Raw genomic sequence first — 24,499 nt, forward strand, 5'->3', positions numbered from 1 at the left:
TGGTTCCTTGAAAGGTTTTACTAAGAATGGGGGTTGAGGATATTCTCCAAGCTTCCATTCCTTTTCCCCTCTCCAGCAAAAGCAGAAACTTCTCGAAGCCAGCAGTTTCTGCCCTGGTGCCTGCCTGTTAGTTAGATTTACGTCCAGAGAATTCCTGGAGGTGTCGGGTGGGCAGAGGCTTCTGAGTACCTGGGGTGGAGGATGTTTTGTTTACAGCCTGGAACCCACCAGGCGGTCTCAGCCACATCAGCCGGCTGCCCTCCACGGCACACATCTTTGCTGGCTGGTTTTCTCTTGTCATAAAACTAGGTGGACAGAGAGGCTTTTCACCGAAGGATGATTTCCTTAAGGGAAGACATTGGCTTTTGGTTTTTGATGCTTTTGGTTGTGTTCTGAGTTTTTCATTGCACAGGGATGGTCCCACCAGGGAGCAAGGAGAAAGTCGGGGAGAACTTAAGTGTGTGCATCTTTGGAGAAGCAGGTGGCGGGGCTGTGTCTGAGATTTGGCCAAAATGGCCTTTGAAGGTGTCTGGCTTGCCCAGGTCCTGAGCTGTCTGTGTACTGCGGGGACTTGAGCTGCTCCTCCCCCAGAGGCCAGTCCTCCCAAAGACCCTCCTCTTCCAACTTCCTCCTTCTGGGTGGAAGGAGGCTGTCTCAGAGAGTCTGGTATGTTTCTCCTCTTTTCCACTGCTGGACACAACTGTTGCTGTACCTCCCCCGGCCCCAAGGAGGTGTTTCTTTGGGTAATCTTGTGCAACGGGGATCAGTCAGCAAACATCTTAAATATGCTTTAGGTGCTCAGCACCATACATCATTCTGAGAAGTCAAAAATTATTTAGACATAGCCCACACCCCTTAAACATTTATAGTCTAGGGGAGCCTGTGTGGCTTTGTTAGTTAAGCGTCCAACTTAGGCCCAGGTTATGATCTCATGGCTCGTGAGTTCAAGCCCTGCATTGGGCTCTGTGCTAACAGGTCAAAGACTGTTTTGGATTCTGTTTCCCCCTCACTCTGCTCCTCCCTGCTTGCACTCTGTCTCTCTCTCAAAAATGAATAAACATCAAAAAAATAAAAAAAAAAATTCTTTTAGAGTCTAGTTGTGTAATGAATTAAGTGATGACAGTATTACAGGAAGCAGTAGGAGTGGGGCATCAGGTGGCTGATTGTAACCCAAGGAGGGCTGTTCAGCCTCCCTGTTTCTGGAAGATTCTCTGTGTTCAGACCAGATGGCAGCTCCAGACAGGCCCAGCTGTCTTTCCTGCCTTGGACTCTTCCTTCCGGACCACTTCTAGCCTAGTTTCACTTCCCCAACTTTTCTCCTCTTCCTTCTCTTTCTTGATTGAGTTAATGGTAGATCTGTCTTCTCCCTCTCTGGGCTCTCCCTGTGTCTCAGCAGCACACCTGATCTCCTTCCTTTCTGGAAGCTTCCTTCCTCCTGGGCAGAGGGGAGTTGAGGCCAGTCTGCCTCCTGCAGCTTTCTCACCGCACAGATTATCCTTCCCGGGCTCCCTCATTTGAACTTGGTAAGATGAGTTCTGTTTCTGCAGATGGGTCAGCTGTGTGTGCCTGCAGCCGGGGAGGGATTATGTACCTAGTTTGTTAAGAGACCCAATGGTGCCTTCTCTTTGGCTGCTCAATTACCTTGAAATGTTTCAGGTAAAGAAATGAGGCTTTCTTGAACCTTTCTCTTAAAAAACACAATTATGTTTTTTAAAGAATGAGATTCGCAAACTGGTGTACCTGAAACGTCACAAAATGATAGAGGCGTTCAACATTCTGAAAGTCAAGGTGGGCTCAGAGTATGTGGTTACGGAGGCCCAGTGGAGGCGGCTGGCCAAGGTCGTGGCGCCACACATCAGCAGTCCCCACCTGGAGCTCCTCTTGAGGATCTCCGACGAGGGACAGAAGGGGCACGTGGGTAAGAAGGCTTGGCCACTGACATTCCTCTTGGCTGTGTGTTCAGAAGTGGGCAACTCCTGGGGCGCCTGGGTGGCTCAGTTGGTTGAGTGTCTGACTCCTGATTTCGGCTCAGGTCACGATGCCAAGGTTGTGGGATCGAGCCCCACATCAGGCTCTGCACTGAACATGGAGCCTGCTTGAGGTTCTCTTTCTCTCCCTTGCTCGTGCTCTCTCTTTCTCTAAAATAAGAAATAAATTTTTAAAAAAGTGGGCGGTTCCTAAAAGTGATTCCCAAAACAACAATACTTCTTAAATTTGCAAATAAAAATGTATATTGGCATTCCCTGCTGGCAATAATCCAGGTCCTCCAGCTGTGGTCTGAGGGTCATCCCTGTTGGGAATTGTCCACATGGGCCATCCCAAAGCCCTTTTCTGTAACAGTTATTCCGCCGCTGATTCTGCTTTAGGAACATAATCTAAAATCCGAAGAGAGCTATAGAAATAAACATCTACATTGCATTCCATATTTGAAAGTAAAAAGTTGAAAGTGACTTAAAATTCATGTATTAATGGTTGGTGGCCTTTATGAATAACGCTTTGTATCTGTGGCACGCTTATCATGTGTGAGCTGTTGTCGGGACTGTGTCCTGCATGTGGTATGTATGTACACGATCGTCCTTCGCCCTGACTCACTGAGGTGGGGATTTTTGTTATCCTCATTGGTGAATATGGAGACTGAGACTGGGAGAGGTTAAGTAGTTTGCCCAAGGCCACGCAGTTGCAAAGTGATAGAGGCCATCTGACTCCAAGGCCCGTGCTTTATACCATTGTGCTAAACTGCCCTAAATTCTGATAGTCACATAATGGGAAATTTTGGTGACATTAACAATGACTGTGAAGATAAGATAGCAATTCAAAAAGATGCAAGGTGACTGAAATACATCCCAAACTGTAAAACACCCTCATTTCACCTGTTTCAAGAAAAGTCTAGATGGAAACACACCCAAAGGGAGTGGTAGGTGTGACAGGATGCAAGTTTATATGAGATAAGGATGCTCAAACTAGTCCCAGCCTAGTCCCTAGGCCTCATTAGGGCTCCGTGCATGTGTGAGAAGGAAAGAACAGTGACTCCATGAAAAAACGAGAGTGAAAAGAAATGGACAGTAGGACACTGCTAAGTGGGGGGTGTCCATGTCTTCCAGGGAGAGTTTTGGGCCCAGGATGGGGGAAGGCCTTTGCCCTCTTGAATTAGCAGGATTTGGCTTCCTGAGCCCTGAACATGTCTCCTCAGCCCCTGATTCGATGTTGTGGCTCCGAGTGTCTGGTCCGGAGCCAGGCTTCTCAGAGCCTGAATGGCTGGCTTGGTGCCCCCATTAGGGAGCATTGGGGGTTGCTGGTGCCCTTAAGCATGCCGGGCTTAGGGTTCTGCTAATGGTGGAGAAGGGCGACGGGTGCCTGGGAACCCCTGAGCACAGTGCTTCCTAAGCTGTGAGGTCGTGAAGTGTTTTCATTTCCAACCGGTCATAGATGAATACTTTGGTAAAATAAGGCAAAAATCAATACTCAGAAGAATGCAAATAAAAAGTGTAAAATCCAAGTCCCATTTTTTTTCATCATTAGAGTCTGTTGACAAGACCCTGGCAACTATTCTACAAGTTTCTGTATTCGGCACTTATCCCACAGAGGGCGGGGAAGACACGGACAGGACCCGCTGTGGTCCAGGAACATCTGTTTGAGGACCACTGCTCTTGAACTTAGAGGAGAGGGTTGGGACTTGGGTTCCCTTGGATGTCCGTCCCCAGAATCGGGGTGAAGTGGCTGGTCATTTCAGTCCAGGTGTTCCCAGACTTTGGCCCCTCTGGTTTTGAGAATTCTGCTTTGACGGTTTAGTACGTCTTCTGCTTCTAGATGGTTGGGACTCTGAACATGTTGATGAATCTTTAGGGCTTTATCAACTTTCTTTGTAATTCCTTCTGTAAAATGAATTCCTGGATTGTTATTAAAAGGTGAGGGGGCGCCTGGGTAGCTTAGTCGGTTGAGCGTCTGACTTTCGCTTAGGTCATGATCTCGCAGTTCGTGGGTTTGAGCCCCGCGTCGGGCTCTGTGCTGACTGCCGGCTCAGAGCCTGGAGCCTGTTTCAGAGTCTGTGACTCCCTCTCTCTCTGACCCTCCCCTGCTCATGCTGTCTCTCTCTCCTAGAAATAAAGAAAAAAAAAGAAAAAAAAAAAAGGTGAGATGTTTCAAAACTAGGGATGGAGGCTTTTCAGACTCTTTGTCAGGCATGGGGAGGCCCACACACTTGGGTACCTCTTGCTCATCCAGAGAAGATACGCAGGATCCCCAGGACATACTCACATGGATGTTTCTTTGTTGATAAGGTCAGTCCAACTCTTGATGGTTGTTTCCCAAGTGGGAGCATGAACTGCCTTTTTTTTGGTCTTGACAGCTTCTTCCATGTTCTGGGCTGTAAGTAGGGTGGATTTTCAACGATATCGTTCAGTTGTGGCAGGGTAAATATGGAGGGCACCAAACACATCCAAGTTCTCCTGGCACCCCTACTCGTTTGGATGTAACATTCCATGAATTACATGAGGAAGAGGAGGGAGATGTTCTTTGATGCTACCGCAAAACTTTCTGGAGAATGCCAGTGGAGATCTGGGTGCAAAACACCACCACCACCATGTGCCCATCTGCAGAGGCTCTTTTCCGAATGTGGGTTGTGATCTTGCACAGGGTGAGGTCTATAAGGGTTACCAAGGGAGGCTGGCCAGTGACAAAAGGGAGCAGAGGAGCATGAGAACGAGGCACGGCCAAAGTCGACTCTGCTGTAGAATGTTTTCACGCTGCCAGGAACAGCCATAGCAAGAGGAATGTGTAGACCAGTTGACATTATAACTGTTCCAGAAGTGAGAGGCCTCACGTGGAGGAGCATTAAATCGATTTGGATTAAAATTTTAAATTACCTTAATTTGATTAATGAAGTAATTTTATAATGTTTTAAGTTTTGGTCAAATGTCTTTAGATTTAAACTTTTTAACCAGATCTTTAAAATGAATCTTTTTTAAATTAAAAAAAAACAAATAAATTATTAAAAAATAAAATAAAAATAAATAAAATGTATATTTTTACAAAAAAATAATTAAGGTTATTACCCCCTCTCCCCACCAATGGACTCTCTGCAATTACTAATTGTGGCTCTATTGTTAAGTGCATGTCTTTGTAAAAAAATTTCTTAACTAGGTGCAGGCGATAATAGTAAATAAAGTTAGATGGTTTCCATCCAATTTTCTTAAAAACTTACAGAAATGCTATTGAAGTTTGTTGTTTTATATCTTTCATAATCATAGGGGCCAGACTTTATAAACCAATTTGTTAGTTCAAGGTTTTATTTGGAAGGCAAGTGTGTCAAACAGAAAATCATTTTAAGATTGATCCACATAACATTTAATTTCTTTACCACTTTTAATATGTGTGTGCAAGCTAAGAGTTTGTCACAGCCTTTGTTAAAAGAAGAAAAAGCAATCGTTGAGCTTGAAATTCCTTTTTTTCCCCCACCCTGGTGGGTATTTTTGTTTATTAGTTTTGTTTATTTTTTTATAGGATGGCACATTTAAAGTATAAAGAATTTTTCATCAATCTCTTAACTTGGGGAGAATTTTTAGGGCTCCATTCAGAATTTAAGGAATGAAGTGTTTGCTTTAAGACAACGAAATTAACAGTTCGTTGAGAGATACTGCCCTGCTGTACCGGTTTGCCAGGCCTGCCAGAACACGGTACCGCACACTGGGTGGCTTAAACAACAGAAATTTATTTTCTCACAAGTCTGGAGGCCAGAAGTCCAAGATCAACTTGTCAGCAGGATAGGGCTCTCCCCTTGGCTTGCAAACGATTGCCTTTCTGTGGCTTCACGTGGTCTTCCCTCGGTGTGTGTCTGTGTCCTAATCACCTCCTTTCTCGTGAGGACACCAGTCATACTGGATTGGAGTCCACCCAGTGACCTCGCTTTAAGTTACCTCTTTAGAAGAGGCCCCTCGCCAAACGGAGTCACTCCCTGGGGCCCTTGGCAGTAAGGTTTCGACATACTAATTTTGAGGGGACACAGTTCCGCTCATAACACCTATGTTTCTGGTTCTGGCCATAGATTGTTACGCTCCTTGAGAACTTTCTTCTGTCTAGGGTTAACTTCCCTCACCCCTCCACACAGCTAATCTTTGAAACCTTGAGTCATACTGTCACTTTGTCAAAATCTTAGACTTGAGAGCATTTGCTCCTGGAAGACAGAACCGCAGTGGTTTTCTCTCATCTGCTGCAGACTTTCCTGTTCATGCCATGTGACCCCTTCGTCCAAGGCTCCAGGGCCGCAGATGGCACCGCATTAACTCACCTGAATGTAATGCTCTTCTTTTCTCATGGCCCTGCAGACATTCAGCAGAAGTAGCTCATGCCCTTTTGAGCAGGTTAGAGGCAGGTGGAGGAGGTAGGCATACACCCTCGAGGCCACCCACAGGACCCTGCTCTCTATTGGCTGCCTCATGATTTGGAGCCAGCAAGAGGTCTGGGTCCTCAGCCCTTAGTTCTGAGCACTTCAGAGATGTGGCAAAAACAAAGTGCCAATGAGCTTATGGCTCAACAGACTTCCCAGTATTTTACGTTTTACCAAACAGCGGTGTTGATGTAAATATTGTTACCATGGGGTTGCACCTGGGTGGCCCAGTTGGTTAAGCATCTGACTTCAGCTCAGGTCACAATCTCATGGTTCTTGGGTTTGAGTCCTGCATCGGGCTCTGTGCTGACAGCTCAGAGCCTGGAGCCTGCTTTGGATTCTGTGTCTCCCTCTCTATCTGCCCCTTCCCTGCTCATGCTCTGTCTTGCTTTCTTTCTCAAAAATAAACATTTAAAAAATTAAACATTTTTACCAAGGCAAACACACCTTTATAGAAGACAGACAATAAGATCTATTGGCTTTTAAGGATCATAGGTTGTATTTTACAGGATATAGCAGTAATTTCTAATGTCTCGTCCAAAAGACTCCTGTGTTTAACTAACACTTTCAAACACAGTTTTATTTGTTTTTATTTATTAAAATTTTTTTTTAGTGTTTATTTTTTTGAGAGAGAGACAGTGTGAGCAGGGGAGGAGCAGAGAGAGAGGGAGACACCAAATCGGAAGCAGGCTCCGGCTCTGACCTGTCAGCACAGAGCCCCATGCGGGGCCCGAACTTGTGAACCACAAGATCATGACCTGAGCCGAAGTTGGGCGCTCTACTGACTGGGTCACCCAGGTGCCCCTCAAAGACAGTTTTAATAATAGAAAGTTGACAGAGTTACATGCTTCACAGTGATCTCCAGTACTTCTGTGAACATTCTCACTCTCCCCCTTGGTCAGGAGTTATGAGCATTGTGGTTTCTAAGGCTAAACACTGGAATTTTATTAGTACTCAAAGTGTTAAAACTTAATCCAGTATTAAACTTACAAAGCTTACATATATGGGAAGAAAACAAAGAAAATATGGAGAGAATAACATAGCTACAGCAGGGTTGGAAGACTATGGTCCACAGGCTAAGTATGGCCCACCACCTGTTTCTGTAAATAAAGTTTTATTGGAACACAGCCAGGCTCATTCATTTATGTATTGTTTATGGCTACTTTCATGCTACTCAGCAGAATTGAGTAGTTAAAACAGAGATCATTTGACCTATAAACCTCACCTAATTACTGTCTGGCCCTTTACAGAAAAAGTTAGCTGACTTCTGATCTCCAACATCGAATGTCAGATGGTTAGAAGTTCCTTCTTAACACAAAATTACTATGATTTTGATTCTCTTTGTTTTTTCTTGTTCTACTGAATCTTCCGGATTAAAAGATGTGAACCCAGTGAGACATAGATTCCCTTTTGGTATAAGTTATTTAGTGAATGATGTTTTGGCTGGATTCCCTGTCTGTAGGTCATCCATCTCCTACCCAGGCCTGTCATGTCATTGTTCCCCTAACCGCTGGTGGTAGAGCTCATGCAGCCCAGGTCCCTAGATCCAAGCTACCCTGGCACATAATTCCCCAAGGCTACATTTCTGCTTGAACAGGTGTTACATGCTTTTGGCTATTAAGACATGTATGTATATTTTCTTTCTCCTGAAGAGCCAGGAGCTTGAATATCCTAAGATATCTGTGTGTGTCTTTTCATCTAACTTGATGGGCTCCTGTTCTTTCGTGTTCTTAGGATCATAAAACTGTTAGGGAAAATAGCAACATGAGTGTGTAACGTCACTCAAGGCTGTGTCTGATTCAGGCTCCTCACTCAGATGAGGCTACACTTATGATAGGGCTGAAGGCTGGGTTTCTGCTGACGGCAGTTCCTTGTCGTCTTTCTTGCATAAGCCACACTGTGGTGACAGGTGTATAGCCATCATTCATCGTTTACTCCCGAAAATTGGCATGGAGATGCGGACATCTGCCAGGCTCTCTGAATGAGAAGCCTCCCGGGACTTAAAAACACCTGCCCCAACTTTGCCCGTTGTCTCAGCTGGACCCAGTCTGCACCAGCAATTTATATTAGCAGCTTTTGGTAAATTTTCCAAACGTCGACTTCGTTTCTAAACTCCAACTTTGTTTTCGAAGAAAACTTGGAAGGAAGTTGTAAGAAGTTATAGGAAGAAGCAGCAACATTCTTTATGTGCCCTGATTTGATCTGTTGATGTGATATTCTTTAGGTTGTACGGAGCAGGAGGTCATCCATGAGCAGGGTTGACAACCAGCCCAGTTGACTCGTGGCCGGCATCTGACCTGTCTGGTTGGGGAGAGGTGTGTGGGGTGGTGGAAAAGAGCCTGCTGGCCCTGGGCATTCGGTGGGTCTGGAGAACACCAGCTCAGCAGTTGCACGGGGCCAGGCCGGTCAAGAAAGCCCCAGTGAATCTTGGCCTAGCTGGTGAGCCAACTTGTGGAGAAAGCTGTTGATTTGAGGGAATCCCCGAGAAGGGGCAGAGAAGAGTAGGGGCGTGAGGTGAAGGGTGTGGATTATGCCTACCTTAGAGGCTTGGTGGAGGGAGAGGGGAAGTGGAGTTGAGGCTGGATAGGCAAGTCAGGAAGATGCTGAAAGCAGGGGTGGCCCACGTGAGGAGGAAAGTGGGTGGAAGGCAGGGCGTGAGGTCGCGGCATCGGTGAACTGGCGAAATCACATGCTCCGGTTGGGTGGCTTGGGTTGGTTGCAGGTCTGAGTGAGGACAGGTGGGGGGGCTCTGCACTTGCTGGCCCCTTGGCCTTGGCCCTTCACCCTTTTGAGCTTCAGATCTTCACCTAGGAAATACAGATCTAAGAGTCTGTGCTGATTTGGCATCACCCTTTGAACCTTAGCGACACGGTGGCTGTGTATTGGGGATCTTTTTTTTTTTTTTTCCATTGCAGACAAAGTGAACTTTCTGCGCTTGCCTGATCTCCTCAACATTCAGGTGGTCACCATCAACATCAAGAGACACCCACTGGAAGACTGGATGCCTCGGGTATACCAGTCGTCTGCAAGCCTCTTGGTCCAGAGGATGGTTCGGCACAGGCAAGTGAGATGGGGCCAGTTTTCTCCCAAGTTCCTTTCAAAATGGGGGAGTTTGCAAATGCTGTCTGGGCTGAATACGTTTCATTATTGAAGTTATAAATCCGCCCCCTGCTTGCTGCTTTTGGTTTCTCAGGGAGGCTTCCAGATGTGTTTCATCAAAAGGACAGGCTTCTCGATTATGCTTCCTTCTGCCCTATTTCCTAAGATGCCTGAGGGCCACAGACTAGATGTGCTTTCTGAGCCAGAGAAACTGACCGCTCTCTGAAATCAGAAGATTCTAGCCCCATTCAGAGTCATTAGGAAGTTGATGTCAGATACGTCACTTTGACTTTGTAAAGTATGTGGTAAGAACTCATGAATCAGGGTTATCGGAACGGTTGTTAAGAAGACCGTTAATTCTTTTATTCTCAAGCAAATGGACTCCAGAAAAAGGGATTCATTCTGGTTGCAGATATTATATTTCAAATGCGTGGCCTAGAGTACCCTTCTCATCAGAGGCTCTTTGAATGTAATGTTTCATAGAAGAGAATGGTTCAGAAGTCCCTGACAGTGTCTCAGCCTGTGACGTCTCCCTTGTAGCTGCCCGTATTTGATATTTCTCAAAGCCCTTTATGTAGAGGTTTCTTCCCATTACTCCCAGCCTTGAATTGCTGATGTGCTTCATGCACTGGATGTTTGTGTGTCCACGTGTGGTATTCTAGGTCTAGAGCTTCACGGAGAACAGTGTGGTAGGAGCCCCTCTTGACTTCCCAAGGGGTCACCCAGGGTTCCCTGAGTCACAGGGACAGGTGCCTGAGTAAAGCAACCTGCTCCATAATTGAAAAGTTGGGTCAGAGCCCAGCTGTCATACTTTTTAACCCATCTGTTCCCAGACTTGGCGAGCAAGATGGGCATGTCGGTCCGCTGGAAGGCTGTGCGCATGAGGTGTGAAGCGGCTCCCAGAAGCTTTCTTAGTTAAGGATGCTAATTTTCGAGGGACAAGTACTTGAGGTGTAATGATCCCATGTGAAGCCCTAAGCCCTCTCCTTGCACCAGTTCTGCCTAAGCTTTCACCGAACCCAGGGATCATGCCCTTAGAGGGGAACCTGGGAAAACCATGCCTCTATCCCCCCTGCTTGCTAAGTCTTCATTTTCTCCTCGGCTGTAAGGGCTACACCAGTGTTAGGGGGAGGCAGGGGAATTTCAGCACTCTGGCTGTGCCGGAACCTTGACTTACTTGAGGCACAAATGTGCACTTGTGTGTGTGTGCGTGCATTGGCAGGATGGGGCTTGAGGGGCATCTCATTTTCATCGCACTGCTGGGGAACAAAGTAGCCCCTGCAAGGCTCTGAACATGCTCCTGTTACTGAAATGTGTGATGACAGGGTCTCTTCTTCCCTCACGGCAGGATTTTTGTCTGGGTTTATGATGTCATCATTCTAATAAATGCCATATTCATTGCTCTGGACGAGAAAAACCCCTTCATTTCCTACGCAGAATGGCTCTTCCTTTCTCTCTATGTTATTGAAATTCTCCTGAAACTGTACACATATGAGCCCAGAGCCTATTTTGGCAGAAAGCAGTTCTGGAACTGGTGAGCACATGTGTTCTGGGGTGGCGGGGGTGTGGGGGGTGGGGGTGCAGAGGCCGCCGGCGACGAAAGGGGGCTTTCTGTCAGTGTGGGGAACATTGTTGTAGTTTTCCAAGCACTAGCTGCCTAGTTTGGGGGCATCTTATAATGAAATCTTGGGGCTGTGGAAAATTCTGGTTCAGGCAAAGCTGTTATTTATGACGTCCATTTGACTCTAGCTAAAATTAGAATCCCAGCTCACGGCATCCTGGATTTGGAAAGGATCTTAGAACATCTACCCAATGAGGCAATTACTTCCATAGCTCCCTCGGCCCACTCCCTGGGCTTTTTATCAGAGAAGCTTGCGGGTGTGGCTGGACAGCGTGACCATTAGCAAGCTTTTCCCCCACATGGGATGTGTCACCTGGAGCCTTTTCTTCTCCAGGCTGTGTACCTCTGGGTCTTGAACCATCACCCACACGCTGCAGACCATCTCAAAGGCCACCGTGTGTTAGGAATTACAGGACACAAAGATACAAGGCACACGCCTATCTTAAGTAGGGCACAGCTTGGCGGGGTTGGATCTCAGTGGTCACCGCTCTCGGCACCCGGAAACTCACTGGGATGCACGTGTGGCCAGAGAGGAACTAGTTATTCTTGTCCAGTGTTTTGGCAGGGCTGTCCTTCGATACTGTCGTCAGGAAAAAAAGTAACAGTGTGATGAATTTCCCCTTTAATTAAAAAGTTACAATGCACTCAGTAAAATTAATACTAAGAAAGATTATGCTATGTGTTCTGAAAACGTGTAAAGTATTCTTGGAAGGACACAGTAGAGCCCTGGATGGTGAGTTACTTGTTCTGGAGTGTTCTGCAAGATGAGCATACATTTCTGATAAATTTTAACTTGATAAATGAGAGATGTCTTGCAATACAAGTAGTATGTGATGCCGAATATCACGTGATCACAACTGAACAAATGGTTCTTGAAACTCACTTTGATATCCAAGTGCTTTGGATCACAAACATGTTTCTGGAATGAATTGTGCTCACAAACCAGGGTTTTACTGTACATCGTTATTTGTTAAGACAAAGTGATAGGAATTGGTTGGTTGCTATGAATTCCCTTGGGTGGTTCATTGGAGCAGCCGGTGAATGGTCATTGGATCATTTAAATGTAGTATTTCTTGCTTCATCTCCACTATTCTAAAAATTATGGAAATCAGTTTCCTGGCTGGATCACTGCTCTGCATGAGACCGGATTTAAAGTTTTCTTGGGGTCAGTTGTGTCCTGACAGGCCTTTCCCTTGTCCTTCACCAACTTTGCTTCTGCACCGTTAGGTTTGATATGCTGATCATCATCGCGGCCCTGGTGGCCACTGTGGCCAACACCACCATTCAGTCAGGTCAGTGCCATGGGCTATCGGCTTCACCACCTCCTGGGATCGTGCCTTCAATTAGTAGACTTTGTGGAACATCCACCGTGCACCATTGAGGTGTTTGGGATGAGGCGGCGGAGGCACAAGAGAATTTGTAAAAGTGTTCCATGTTCCGAGAGGGATGGTAGCTTTGTTTGTGGTTAGCTGTATATTAGAGATTTCATTTGTATACGTCCATCATACCAGATACCAATCTGGTCACTTCCTCTCCAAAACCGCCCTCGGTCTCATGGCTTAACCTCCATGCCTATGACCCCCTGCCCGTCTTGGCCCCCTCCCAGGGTCCAGCTGTAGCTGGAACTCTGCATCGTCCCTTGCCCACTGCTCTCTTGTGTCTGCACGCATATTCCACCACCACTGTGCACACGCCTGTCCTGTGCTGTCCTGTGGACGGCAGAGGGGTTATTTAGAGACAGTGCAACTTCCCGTCGTCGTCGTCTTTCTTCTTCTCCTTGTTCTCCTCCTCCTCCTCCTTCTTTTCTTTTTCCTTTTCCTTCTCCTCCTCCCCCTCCCCCTCCTCCTCTTCCTTTTTCTTCTCCTCCTCCTCCTCCTCCTCCTTCTTTTCCTTTTCGTTCTCCTTCTTATCCATCTTCTTCTCCTTGTTGTTGTTCTTGTTCCTGTCTGCTGCTTCTTTTTCTTTTTCTTCTTTGTCTCCGTCTCCATCTCTGTCTCCTTCTCAAGTTTATTTATTTAGTTTAAAAGGAGAAAGAGAGGTGGAGAGAGAGGCAGACAGAGAATCCCAAGCGGGCTCTGTGCTGAGCCCAACCCCCACCCACCAAAACAGGGCTCAATCTAACAAACCGTGAGATCATGACCGGAGCCGAGATCGAGATTCAGACGCTTAACCTACTGAGCCACCCAGGTGCCCCAGGATGGTGCAGCTTCTCAACATAACTCTATGAAATGAATATTGGGGAAGGAAGGGCTTGTTGAAATGTGTTCTGTAGAACCTGAACCACAGTCATTTCTTAAAGGCGATGTGAAGTCTACACCTACTCTCCTGATTCCCCAGCTCCAGGGATGAAAGGAAAGGCCTGGTGTGGCTTGGCTTTGCTGGGGGAGTGAGTGATTCAAGACAGCACTTCCTTCCTCATTTTCAGAGCCACAGTTCTGTTCTTGAAGCCGCATCTCTGCCCACTACCTACACTCTCAGACCTCACTGAATAAAAGAGACGAGCCAGGGGCACTCGCAAGACGGAATGTTAAATGATTGTGTTTTTTTTTTTTTTTTAATTTCCTAGCAAGAAAATACAACAGTCAGCAGATACTGGATATTGTCTTGATCTTGAGGATACTCCGGCTCTTAAGGATCATTGTCAGCATTCAGAGGTAAAGATGGAGTGACACGCACTCTGGTGGCTCCCACACTGGAGCCTGCTGGAAAGCACTCCTGCCTCGGAACTCTCACCACACCCCATTACAAAGCCGGAATGTAACCTGTATGGACCTGGCATTCCCTTGGCGCGGTGGGGCAGGGAGGGAAGTCTGAGGATGGCGACGCACGCTCACCCAGCAGCTCCCAGAAGGCAGGCCACTAGCCTGGCATCAGTTTCACTTTGCGGCTTCCCTTGTCCCGCCCTGTGCCAGAGACTTTGTTTTATCCTAGGTTCCGGGTTATCGTGACGACCTTAATTAACATTGGGCCCACGATACTGACGTTTGGCGGACTCGTGTTGGTAAGTGGCTTGTTCTTGGTGCTGTTCTACGTGAAGTACGTGGTAAGATGCTCATTCTTGGCCACTCTCTGTAAGCCTTATTTTAAGTGAGGATAAGAAAGGGAGATTAAGCAAATGAGACTCCCTGGTTTCGAGTAGTCCTTTTTAGAAATATCCGGTGCCTGCCAACACTGGGCAAACACCAGTTAGGGCACACCGGCTACCGTGACAGACACCAGCGCATTAACACAGTCATAGTTACTCTCTCGCGCACACTCTAGGTGGGTCTTCCTGGCCAGCAGGTGCTTCTCAGGGATGCAGGCTCCTTCTGGCTCATGGCTGTGCCCCAACCCCACCTCCCCTCAGGGCTCAGATCCTTCTTTGTTCTGCTTGGGGATACAGCCCGCCTGCTCCTCAGATCTCCAGTGGTGACAACACAGGCACATCAGGGGTGCCGGTGGGGGGTGTCTCCCGTCCAAGAGAGGTTCTGCACCATGAACAGGGGGGCTCGGATACTGGTGGACACTTGTAATTTTCGTTTCTGTTATCACAGTGAGAAATCCTGTTAATAGAATAGAATGAAAGATAGACTTCCAGTCACCCATTTCCATACCCCACATGCCTCTTTCCCAGATACAACCCTTATTAAACGTTTCTTGTTACTCTTCCTCAATATCTCGAGGTCTGCAACAAGCATATCATAGGCAGGCATGTCTGTATCTAGGTTATTGTTCCGTCTAATGGAATAATCCACAAAACGTTGCACAACTTTCCTCCTTCTAATATCTTTGTCATATGTCCTGGAGGACACGTGAGTCTGTGTAGGCTCTGTTGTGATCAAGTGTCCCGCTGAGGGAAGACTCCGGAACACATCTGACCAGCCCCTCTACTGACAGACTACTAGGTGGTCTCACCTTTTTGCCGTCACAGCCGATGTGGTCAGGGCCATCCTTGTACACACCTTAGGGTGCATCTGTGCCTATCGGGTGTGTTCTTGGATGTAGATCTGCTAGGTCAACAGGTAAATGTGTTCACACTTTGGATAGATGTGGCTGTTGCCTTCCAGAGGCGTGCTCCCTGTGTATCCCAAACGACAGTGCGTGACAGCCAGTTTCTCAACACCCTTCGCAGACAGGGTTTATTAAACACTGCCCTGTCTTCCAGTCTGCCAGGGGAGAAGGTGCCACCGTGGTGCTTTGATATTCATTTCTGTCACATTTCATGAGGCTGAGAACTTTCTCCATGTTCTTTTGGACACTTTTGCTTATTTTACTGTATGCACCGTGTTTGTATCTTTGGTCCACTCTTCAATTAGTTCTTAAATATGATTTGCAGGAGTGTTTTGCCGATCAAAGAAATCGGCTATTGGTAAGTTGTTCATAGTGTAATTACTTTTCCTTCTTTGTCACTTGTGTTTTGAGTTTTTCTTTCTTACATAAATGTTTTTTGGGTATATTATATATTTAGTATGTTTTGTTGCCTATTTTGGGGGCTGTATAAAAATTTAAATTAATTATATAGTCATATTTGTTAGTCTCTTATTTTACAGTATCTCATTTTTATATCATGCGTAGGGGGGCCTTTTCCTACTCATATTTTTTTTTCCAGTTCCTTCATGGTTCGTTTTTTACATTTGACCCTTTGGAATTTATTTTGGTGTAAAAAAACAGGGTAAAGACACGATGGTTTTATTTTTTCCTGGGGGACCAAGCATTATTTATTGAGGATTTAACCCACTAACTTGCTAGCAGCTTTGGTTTTGACGTTGTGTACCCATGGGAGAGATCACGGTGTGGCCTAGTGGCGGTGTGTCCCTCCCCTGTCCCTCCACGGACAGCTCAGTCTTCTCCAGCAGAATAGCCGATCGGTCCCCCCCCCCCCCCCCCCCCCGCCATCCCACCCCCACCCTGTCACTGCTCGGGACTCGATGGAGAGGGCAGCCCTATCTGCTGGGCGGACGGACCAGCCCTGCCCGCACCTGCCTGTCCCCCACGCCCCTCGCGCCGCGATTCTGCAGCTCGGTGCGCCCCCTGGTGACCCGGACTGCGGTCCTAGGTGGTCTACTACGTGTTCGCTGTCATCGGGATGGAAGCGTTCCACGGCAAAGTCCGGTTCTTGGACCCGAATTTCACCAGTCCTGATGCTCTGGTGTGTGGGAACCCAGCCTTGAAAGATTCGGCATTTGCGCGAGACAGGTACTGCAAGAACAACTTCAACGACCTGGCCTCCTCGTTCATCTTGCTGATGGAGCTCACGGTGGTTAACCAGTGGCACAATATCCTTTCTGCCTCGCGGGGGCGCTGCCTGCTCCCTGGGGTGGGGCGGTGTGGGCGCCGAAAGGGACTTCCGGGGGCATCCGGGGCACCCGCTGAGTTCCCTGAAGGTTGACGTCCTTAGCCTCCTACTCCTCGCAGGCGGCTTTGCCCTCGTGACTCACCAGGCGGCAAAGCTGTACTTCATCGGCTTCCACATCGTGGTCGTCATCCTCATCGTTAAGTGAGTTTGCTCCGCGTGTTGGCGATTCCTCATCTCCGCCCTGAGAACATGTGACCGCTTGACCTCCCTTCTCCCGTGTTCCATCCACCTGCTACACGTTGTGGGTAGGCACTGGGAGGAAGGAGTCCTACGTGTGTCCACATTTGTGTTCCTCATTGCCTGCCAGTGCCGCGCACCCCTGTGCACAACAAGCGTCTCATAGTCTCAGAGGTGATTTGGGTCAGAAGGACTCTGGGGTCCTGGCCGGTCTCCCTCCCCTTCCCGCCCAGACTGAATCCCTTTAGAGCATCCCTGTGAAGGCCCATTACCCTCGGCTCCAATCCACCCATCCGCTGGCTCCTTCAAGCCTCGGAGTCTGTTCCCTTGTGCAGCTCTGGTCCCTTGCTGCCCTGGCGTGGGTACAACGGAACTGTGTCCCCTTATACTGACCCTTCGTTGGTCCCAGTTCTGGTCCTGGCCCCTCTTCCAGGAGAGAACTCAGCCACTCCAGAGGGTTTCCGTTCCAGCTTCTGTTCGTGCTTAACAATCTCTGGTTCTAGCTCCTTGGTTCCTTGTGGGGCCTGGAGCTGAGTCCCCTTGCTCACGGGAATTCTCTTCCAGAGAGGTTTCCTGACGGCCGTACCCCTCCCACAGTCTGGGGGCCTGCAGTCCTTGAGGTGACCTCCCAGCACCAGCACCTTCCTTGTCACAGCAGGCCTGCTTTGGCCAGCCACCAGTTTACGGACTTTGGCTCAGGAACGACTCAAGAATCCTGGCCGAGGGAGGCGAGGGGAAGAAGCCCCGTGGGTGGCTCTGATCAGAACTGCTCATCCTTACACAGCCTGAATGGAATACATAGTGGGAACGAGAGAAACACCTCTCTGGGTGGCTCGTACAGAGGTCGCTGGAGCTCTGGGACCCAGTAGGGCCAACAGCGTGAAAGGCCACAGGGATATTGCTGCTCCTCTCCTCCCAAAAGTATGTGGGTGCTGTGGGAGCTGTGGGCTCCATCATCACCACTGTTAAGTCAGAAATGGTGAAGGGTCTGCAGTGCCTCCCTGCTTGCAAGCCAGCAGGTCAATCTGTGTGTATGTGCCACGTGTACATACCAGTAGGAGCTACGGTGCCTTGGGTCAGAGACAAAGATGCTTTATTACTCATGGCAAAAGCAGCAGTAGAGCAATATCATGTTCCCAGAGCCTTCGTCTGCACTGAGCAGTGTGGTGAGCTGGGGTAGGAATGCAGGAAGGAGAAATGAGGAAACTGGTCCTACGTAGGGCTGCTGGGGGACCTGCCCACCCTCTCCTCTGGAGAGGAAGAAAGGGACTTTAGTTTCACCTGGAATGGAAGCAGATTCCCAGAGAGGGCAAGGTGAGTCTTTGCTGCCCTGGGATGTCTCTGGCAGGAGGCATTGTTAAGCTTTATATCCTGGAATGTCTCTGCAGATAAATAATTCCTTAATTGACCCTCCGTGCCTTTGCTCAGACAGCCCAGACTATGCAGCAACTTGAGATATTCATAGAGAACTGTCTAGCAACAATTATTTGGCCTAAGCTTCCCTAGAAACAAATCCATTTTCTTTTTAATATTCACTGTTTAAAGAAGAAGGATTTTCCAAATGAATGAAAGTTGTACCCAATCCTCAAGAGATGTTGTGTTTGTCACTCCTCCCTTCTCTGTTTTCTTTGCAACAATTGTCTGCCTTTTTATTGAGGCTCATACACTCTTTGAGTCACCTGTCACCTAGACCTCAGCTAATGCCCTCTACCTCTTCCTCTTTCCCAGTATTTTCATAGCATTCATCTTGGAGGCATTTTTTGTGGCATATTCCTTAGAGAAAAGTGAAGTAGAAACTGCTATCGAGAAGAAGATTCAAGAGCTCGGAGTGGGAATCCAAGAGTGAGTAGTGTGTTCCCCTTCATGTAGCTCACAGACCTTTAGAAGTGGACTGACCACGTTTAATCTCGAAGTGTCCCGTGGCACCCAGCCTGGGTCCTGTGGGCCAGTTCTGGACCTTCACTGACCAGAGCCCTGGATGTGGCTGGACAGTAAACCTGGGGCTTCTGCTGGGAGGACACGTGAGGGACTCAGCTGAGGGACCTGACCTTGTTCATGTCTCTTCCTTCTTGAAGAGAAGAAATGCAGGATGGGAAGCTCATTGATAACGTGGATGCCAAGGACAGTGGCTTCAGTGGGGAAGATGGAGACAACAAAAGGAAGGACTTGAAAGGCTTGTACTTCAGAATTGCATCGAAAAGTAAGTTTTAGGGGCGCCTAGGTGGCTCGTTGGTTAAGCATCTGACTTTTGATTTCGGTTCAGGTCATGACCTCATAGTTCGTGAGTTCGAGATCCACATTGGGCTCCATGCTCTTATTGCAGATCCTCTCTCTGTGCCCCTCCCCTATTTATGCTCTCTTTCTCTCTCAAAATAAACTTTTTTAAAAAAGTAAGTTTTAACCCAATGCAAAACTTCCTCCAGTCCATGCTCCTCAATGCAGCCAGTGAGATGTTTCCCACATGCAAATCTGACCTTCGGTGGCTTAAGGATAAAGATAAGGTCAAGGGGTGCCTGGATGGCTCAGTCTGTTGGGCGTCCAACTTTGGCTCAGGTCATGATCTTGTGGTTCATGAGTTTGAGCCCCGAGTTCAGCTCTGTGCTGACAGCTCAGAGCCTGGAGCCTGCTTCAGATGTGTGTCTGCCTCTCTGCCCCTCCCCTGCTTGCACTTTCTCTCTTTCTCTCTCTCTCTCAAGAATAAATAAATATTAAAACTTCAAAAAAACAAAACAAAACAGACAAGGTCTCCTGTCATGGCCTCTGCAGCCCGTGTGCCTGGTCTCTCTTTCTCCCTCAGCCTTTCTTCCTTCCCTCTGTGACTCGCCACGCTGGCTGCATGCCATTGATCACTGAGTGACTGTTGGATCACCCTCTGTCTTCCTTATAGACCCAAAGTGTCCCGTGTGCAGGGCCAGGCCTTTTTGCTCTCCGTTGTATCCCCAGGGCCTCACAATGTGCCCGGGTCGTGGGGGCCTTAACAACCATTTCTTTAGCCACTTTACTCTCAGTGAATTAGCGGTTCGCTGGGTGACCCAGTGCAACCTGAACGTCAGTTTGCTCTTTGGCTGAGGTGCCTTCAGTAACCTCCGAGTGAGGAGCGCAGCACGGCTCGCGGGGGCAGTGGCGAGAGCAGGGCGCCCTTCCCAGGCGCCACCCTCCTCCGTCCTTCAGGGAGCACCTTCTCCTCGGTCTCTAGAGCATTGGACAGCTCAGGAGCCCGTGGGGTCTGCACCAGCAGAGATGAGTGATTCTTTCCTGACTTTTTCATCCTTTAGAGTGTTGGGCTAGCCACGCTAGCCTCGTCTTCGACTCAGGGGCCGTCCTTCTGGAAAGCCCAGCTCTGCCCTGGGGTTAGATTTTCCCCCTCCGGCCCCAACACATGCCAGTTCCATGTGCCTTTCTCCTTTGTCCTAGAGTACAGGACCGTGGACGCCTTGCTGCAGCAGATGTTTGAGTCTGAAATCGCTCCAGAGGAGGAAGGCCCTTCCTTGGATGAGATTCTGAACTTCTCACCCGGTGACATCTATCCCAAGAATCCCAACTTCGAAAACAGTGCGTGATCCTGGGCCTGTAAGGGCCGCATGTGGAAACCAAGCTAGGCTGCTGTCCTGTCTCGCTTATTCTGTCTGAGGTGATTTTCCTGGCCCGGGTCGCTCCGTGCTCTGACCCGCCTGCGCCTCGGCCCCGCGTGCCCCGAACCGTCAGCTGAAAGGTGTGGAAAGGCTGCTTCCGAGTGCCCCGCCTGCCGTTGTTCTGAGGTCTGATCAGAGCAGTAAGGAGGGGGAAATCTCTGAAGAGATTTTGAGGGGCACTTTTCATACACATGGACATATGTGTGTGAAGTCTCTTCAGGGGGCGTATAAAAGCTTTTCATTTATTTTTATACAACATATTGCTGTTCCATTAAATCCCATGCTACAGTGTTACGTGAATGAACTTCGAATATTTAAATACAATAAAGGAATATATCTAATATAGCAGCTTTTAGATGCGGTGTTTATTCAAAATGAGGGAAAACATGAACGTGAAAATAAAATTCTCTCTAAGCTGCTGCTTTTTCCAGGGAAGGCTATCAAAGCTTCTTAATGTTTATTTATTTTTGAGAGACAGAGAGACAGAGCATGAGCAGGGGAGGGGCAGAGAGAGAGGGAGACACAGAATCTGAAGCAGGCTCCAGGCTCCGAGCTGTCAGCACAGAGCCTGATGTGGGGCTTGAACACATAAACCGCGATATCATGACCTGAGCCGAAGTCGGACGCTTCAACGACGGAGCCACCCAGGCACCCCTCTCAAAGCTTCTTTAATGAAATCACATCGAGCTAGATTTTGAGTAAGTCAGTCTCCGAGGTCACTTTCTTCAGCTGGAAGTCCCCCAGTGCGGTGACACACTCCTTCTGGGAAATGAAAAGGGATTTATTTATTAATGGAATTTCTAACTGTGGTAAAATACTTGTAATATAAAGTGACCATCATAACCATTCTAAGCATATATAGTTCAGTAGTTTTAAGTACATTGACACTGTTGTGCAACAGATCTGCAGAACTTGTCTTCCCAAATGCGACTGCAACCGGGCAACCCTAACCCCCTCTTCCCGCTCCCCTCCCCGCCCCCCAGATGCTGGCAGCCACTATTCTACCTTCCGTCTCTAGGCGGCGCAACTGCGTTTTGAGCGAGCGTAACCCTTTGTGAGTTGTCAGGGTGTGACTCATTCTCCTGTGCCTTGTCACGGGCCCCACTATAAAGGGGTCCGTGACCTGAGATCCCTGAATGCAGTGAGGCCTGAGTCCTTGTCACGTCAGGGTGACATCTGAAGCTAGCTTGGGAGGGACTTTTTGTCCTCGCTTCTGAGGGTGACCTCCCGGTGTAGGAGCAGAGCCAAGGTCTCCAGCACCCACTCTGGGGCCAGATCGCCTGGCGTCATAGCCCGGCTCCCCACTGACAGTGACACCTCATTTCTCTTTGCCCCATTTGCTCACGTGCAGTTGAGGGAATGGTACCTCCGTCCCAAGACCGTAGGACTGAAGAAGGATGAGGACCAGTGGACCGCTGACCCGGCCGCTGCAGGGTTTGCTGTTCCCGGTTTAAAGCCACGCATAGGGGCCAGCATTGGTGCTTTAGAGTTTTCTTACCATGACGCACCCCAGGAGGTGGGGCATTGCCGACCCTCTTATTTCTTTGTATATCTAACATTTATTGTTATGTAAAGTATTATACTAACTGTAGTGAGTGGCAACTTAATTTTTCTAGCTTGAAAACATCCTGGGCATTTTTCAGTTACAAACTATGCAGTCATTGTAGGGAAAAAAACCAAAACCCAATGCAGAAATACAGTAAAAAGTCAAAAGTTGCTCCTTCCTCTTCCTTTTCCTGACACCCACCTCCCCTTCATTCTCGCACTGACAATCTGACGCCCCCTTCCCAGGGGTGATGCTGAGTTTGTTGTGTACCCTTCTGGAAACAAATCTACCCATTTACAGCCATGTATATCATGCATATGAATATGTGACATACAGCTGATCCTTGAGCAACACGAGGGGGTAGGGTTGCAAGTCCGCATACTTTTGACTCGCCCCCCAACCAGACTGTGCTGATAGCATACTGTTGACCAGAAAAGCCTTACCAATAACATAAACAGTTGATTAACACACAATTTGCATGTTATGTGTATTATATACTATATTCTTGCAATAAAGTAAGCTGGAGGAAAGAAAATGTTAGGGAAGTCATAAGGAAGGGGCGCCTGGCTGGCTCAGTGGGTGGAGCATGGGACTTGATCTTGGAGTCGTGAGTTCAAGGCCCACATTGGGTGTAGAGATTAAGTAAATAAATCTTAAAAAAAAAAGCCGTAAGGAAAATACATTTACAGTACTGTACTGTTATTATAAAAAATCTACTTATGGGTGTATTTGCACAGTTCAAATTCATGTTGCTCAAGGGTCAAATGTAATTGCACTTTTTATTCTAAGTGGGATGTCATGACGTTTTTCATACATATTGTTCAAGAATCATTTTTCTTACAGTATTTTTTTATCTTGAGATATATACATGTTTGTGTGTACACACACACACACAGAATGCTACCAAGTGTTCCGTACCATCAGTGTTTCGTGACTTATTGAAAACTTTCCTTATTCATGGACCTATATGTCGTTCCACGTGTTCAACATTAAACAGTAAGAGTAAACCATGTCATGTTATTTTCTTCATGTGTGATCCCTTAGGTAGGAGAGACTGGATCCAATTACTATGGACTTGCAGCAGCCCCCATGGCCACCAGGGGGCCCCACTGCCCCCGCCTCTGTGAACAGTCGGGGGCCGGGGGTGGGGTGGGGGGGGAGATAGGAAGGAGTTGTGGCTGTGATTGACATCTCTCTCCAGGTCTTTCTTCTGCCTTTCAGTGAACTTGTTAGCCCCATATTTTGGCACACGGTCTCCCAGCTGGATACTTCATTCCTGTCCCCCTGGCAGGGGAATGGGGTGACATGATTGTATCAGACCTGTGGGCCTTAAGCCCAGCTGGGGTCTGCACCTCACAGGTCTTGCCCTAGGGAGCAGTCTCTATGTCTTCTCCACGACCGAGAATGGCAACAATCAGAACATCCTGGAAACCTTCTGTGGAGAATGGCAGGGTCAGTGCCAGCACGGTATCACTTACCCCCAGATGGTAACAGGAACTTGAAATCACTCTGTCTTCTCTAAACTGTCTGTGGGTTTTCTGTTACAGCACCTTGGCCCGCCTATAGCCTAACCAGCCCAGAAATGGGTTTGTCTGAAATATTCCGGAATGGAACCGATGGACAGATGGATTGACTTAAGGGATCAGGGAAATGGAGGACCAAGGACAATGACTCCTGGGATGAGTGGCAGAGAAAGGCATAGTGATAGCTTTTCAGGTGAACTTAGACTGAGCCACGGGCCTGGCTGTTGAGGAGCTCTTACTTCAGATAGGCAGGGGTTATGCGTGTCGTTTCTTCATGCCTTAGGAAAAATAAATTTTAGAATCGTTGCGTTAGACCACAGATATTATCCAGAGGGAAAAGGCATGGGTAACAGTAATCCCAGAATTTCCCAAGTGACCAGGTTTATTCTTAGTTCGAACTTAGAATGTGGAGCACGGGGCCAAGAATGAATAGGACATGCCTTGACTCAAGACAGATAATAAATCTGAATGTACGTTGAGTGTAGCCAGAGTTTGAGCGCTTAGGATGACTGGCACCCCTGCTTAGCTTTTCAGGAGACACAGATGAATAAGACCCAGGCCTATCCTTAGGGAAACTTTGGGCTCGTTAGTGGAGTGAGCTCAGTTTCCTCCCTCCCAGTGCTGACTTCTGATGCATCATCCATTTCAGTTGTCCTTTAGATACACAGCTTGTTTCCTTGTGCAGATAAACACTGTGTGTGTGCGCGCGCGCACGCGATTCAGACAATATATAATTAAATGAAGAAGTTGTTTGTACTAGGTAATGGACAAAACAAAACAAAAACTATTTGGCTGCAGGGCTTAAAGTAACTTACTTTGTTCCAATTGAGCCTTTCTCCCTAGATACAAGGCTGTTGCTAGGAAATCAGGCTGTGAAGTTTATTTAAGTAAAGCCCTTGGCATAGATTAGACACCAGATGGGCGACAGCAGTGCTGAGACGACACTGTGGTCACGTTGAGGTTGTTGGTGTGAATAACATGGAGGATATTTGGAGGAGGATATTTTGATAGAAGCTGACAGTCCAGTAACAGCAAATGGGTGGATGGGAACAAAGGACATGTCAATAGGGGCTAGACACCAGGGTGCCCGGGTGGCTCAGTTGGTTGAGCATCCAACTTCGGTTTAGGTCATGATTTTGTGGTTTTTGAGTTCAAGCCCTGCGTCGGGCTCTGTGCTGACAGCT

General features: G+C 47.8%; 1 protein-coding gene across 1 annotated transcript in view; it reads left to right on the plus strand.

Annotated features, from left to right (window-relative positions):
- The window catches only part of LOC120231581 (two pore calcium channel protein 1-like), a 41,183-nt gene extending 20,589 nt beyond the window's left edge, over window positions 1-20,594 (plus strand). Inside the window, exons 9-19 of the mRNA XM_039231742.1 lie at window positions 1,717-1,918; window positions 9,298-9,442; window positions 10,830-11,015; window positions 12,330-12,394; window positions 13,669-13,756; window positions 14,034-14,103; window positions 16,138-16,357; window positions 16,488-16,578; window positions 18,343-18,456; window positions 18,690-18,814; window positions 20,029-20,594. Of these exons, the coding sequence (XP_039087673.1) occupies window positions 1,717-1,918; window positions 9,298-9,442; window positions 10,830-11,015; window positions 12,330-12,394; window positions 13,669-13,756; window positions 14,034-14,103; window positions 16,138-16,357; window positions 16,488-16,578; window positions 18,343-18,456; window positions 18,690-18,814; window positions 20,029-20,174 (1,452 nt within the window). The 3' untranslated portion in view covers window positions 20,175-20,594. The remainder of the gene's footprint in view (window positions 1-1,716; window positions 1,919-9,297; window positions 9,443-10,829; window positions 11,016-12,329; window positions 12,395-13,668; window positions 13,757-14,033; window positions 14,104-16,137; window positions 16,358-16,487; window positions 16,579-18,342; window positions 18,457-18,689; window positions 18,815-20,028) is intronic.
- The last annotated feature ends 3,905 nt before the right edge of the window (window positions 20,595-24,499 follow it).

Source organism: Hyaena hyaena, unplaced genomic scaffold (assembly GCF_003009895.1).
Source record: "Hyaena hyaena isolate Hyena2069 unplaced genomic scaffold, ASM300989v1 scaffold_57, whole genome shotgun sequence".
Classification (NCBI taxonomy): domain Eukaryota; kingdom Metazoa; phylum Chordata; class Mammalia; order Carnivora; family Hyaenidae; genus Hyaena; species Hyaena hyaena.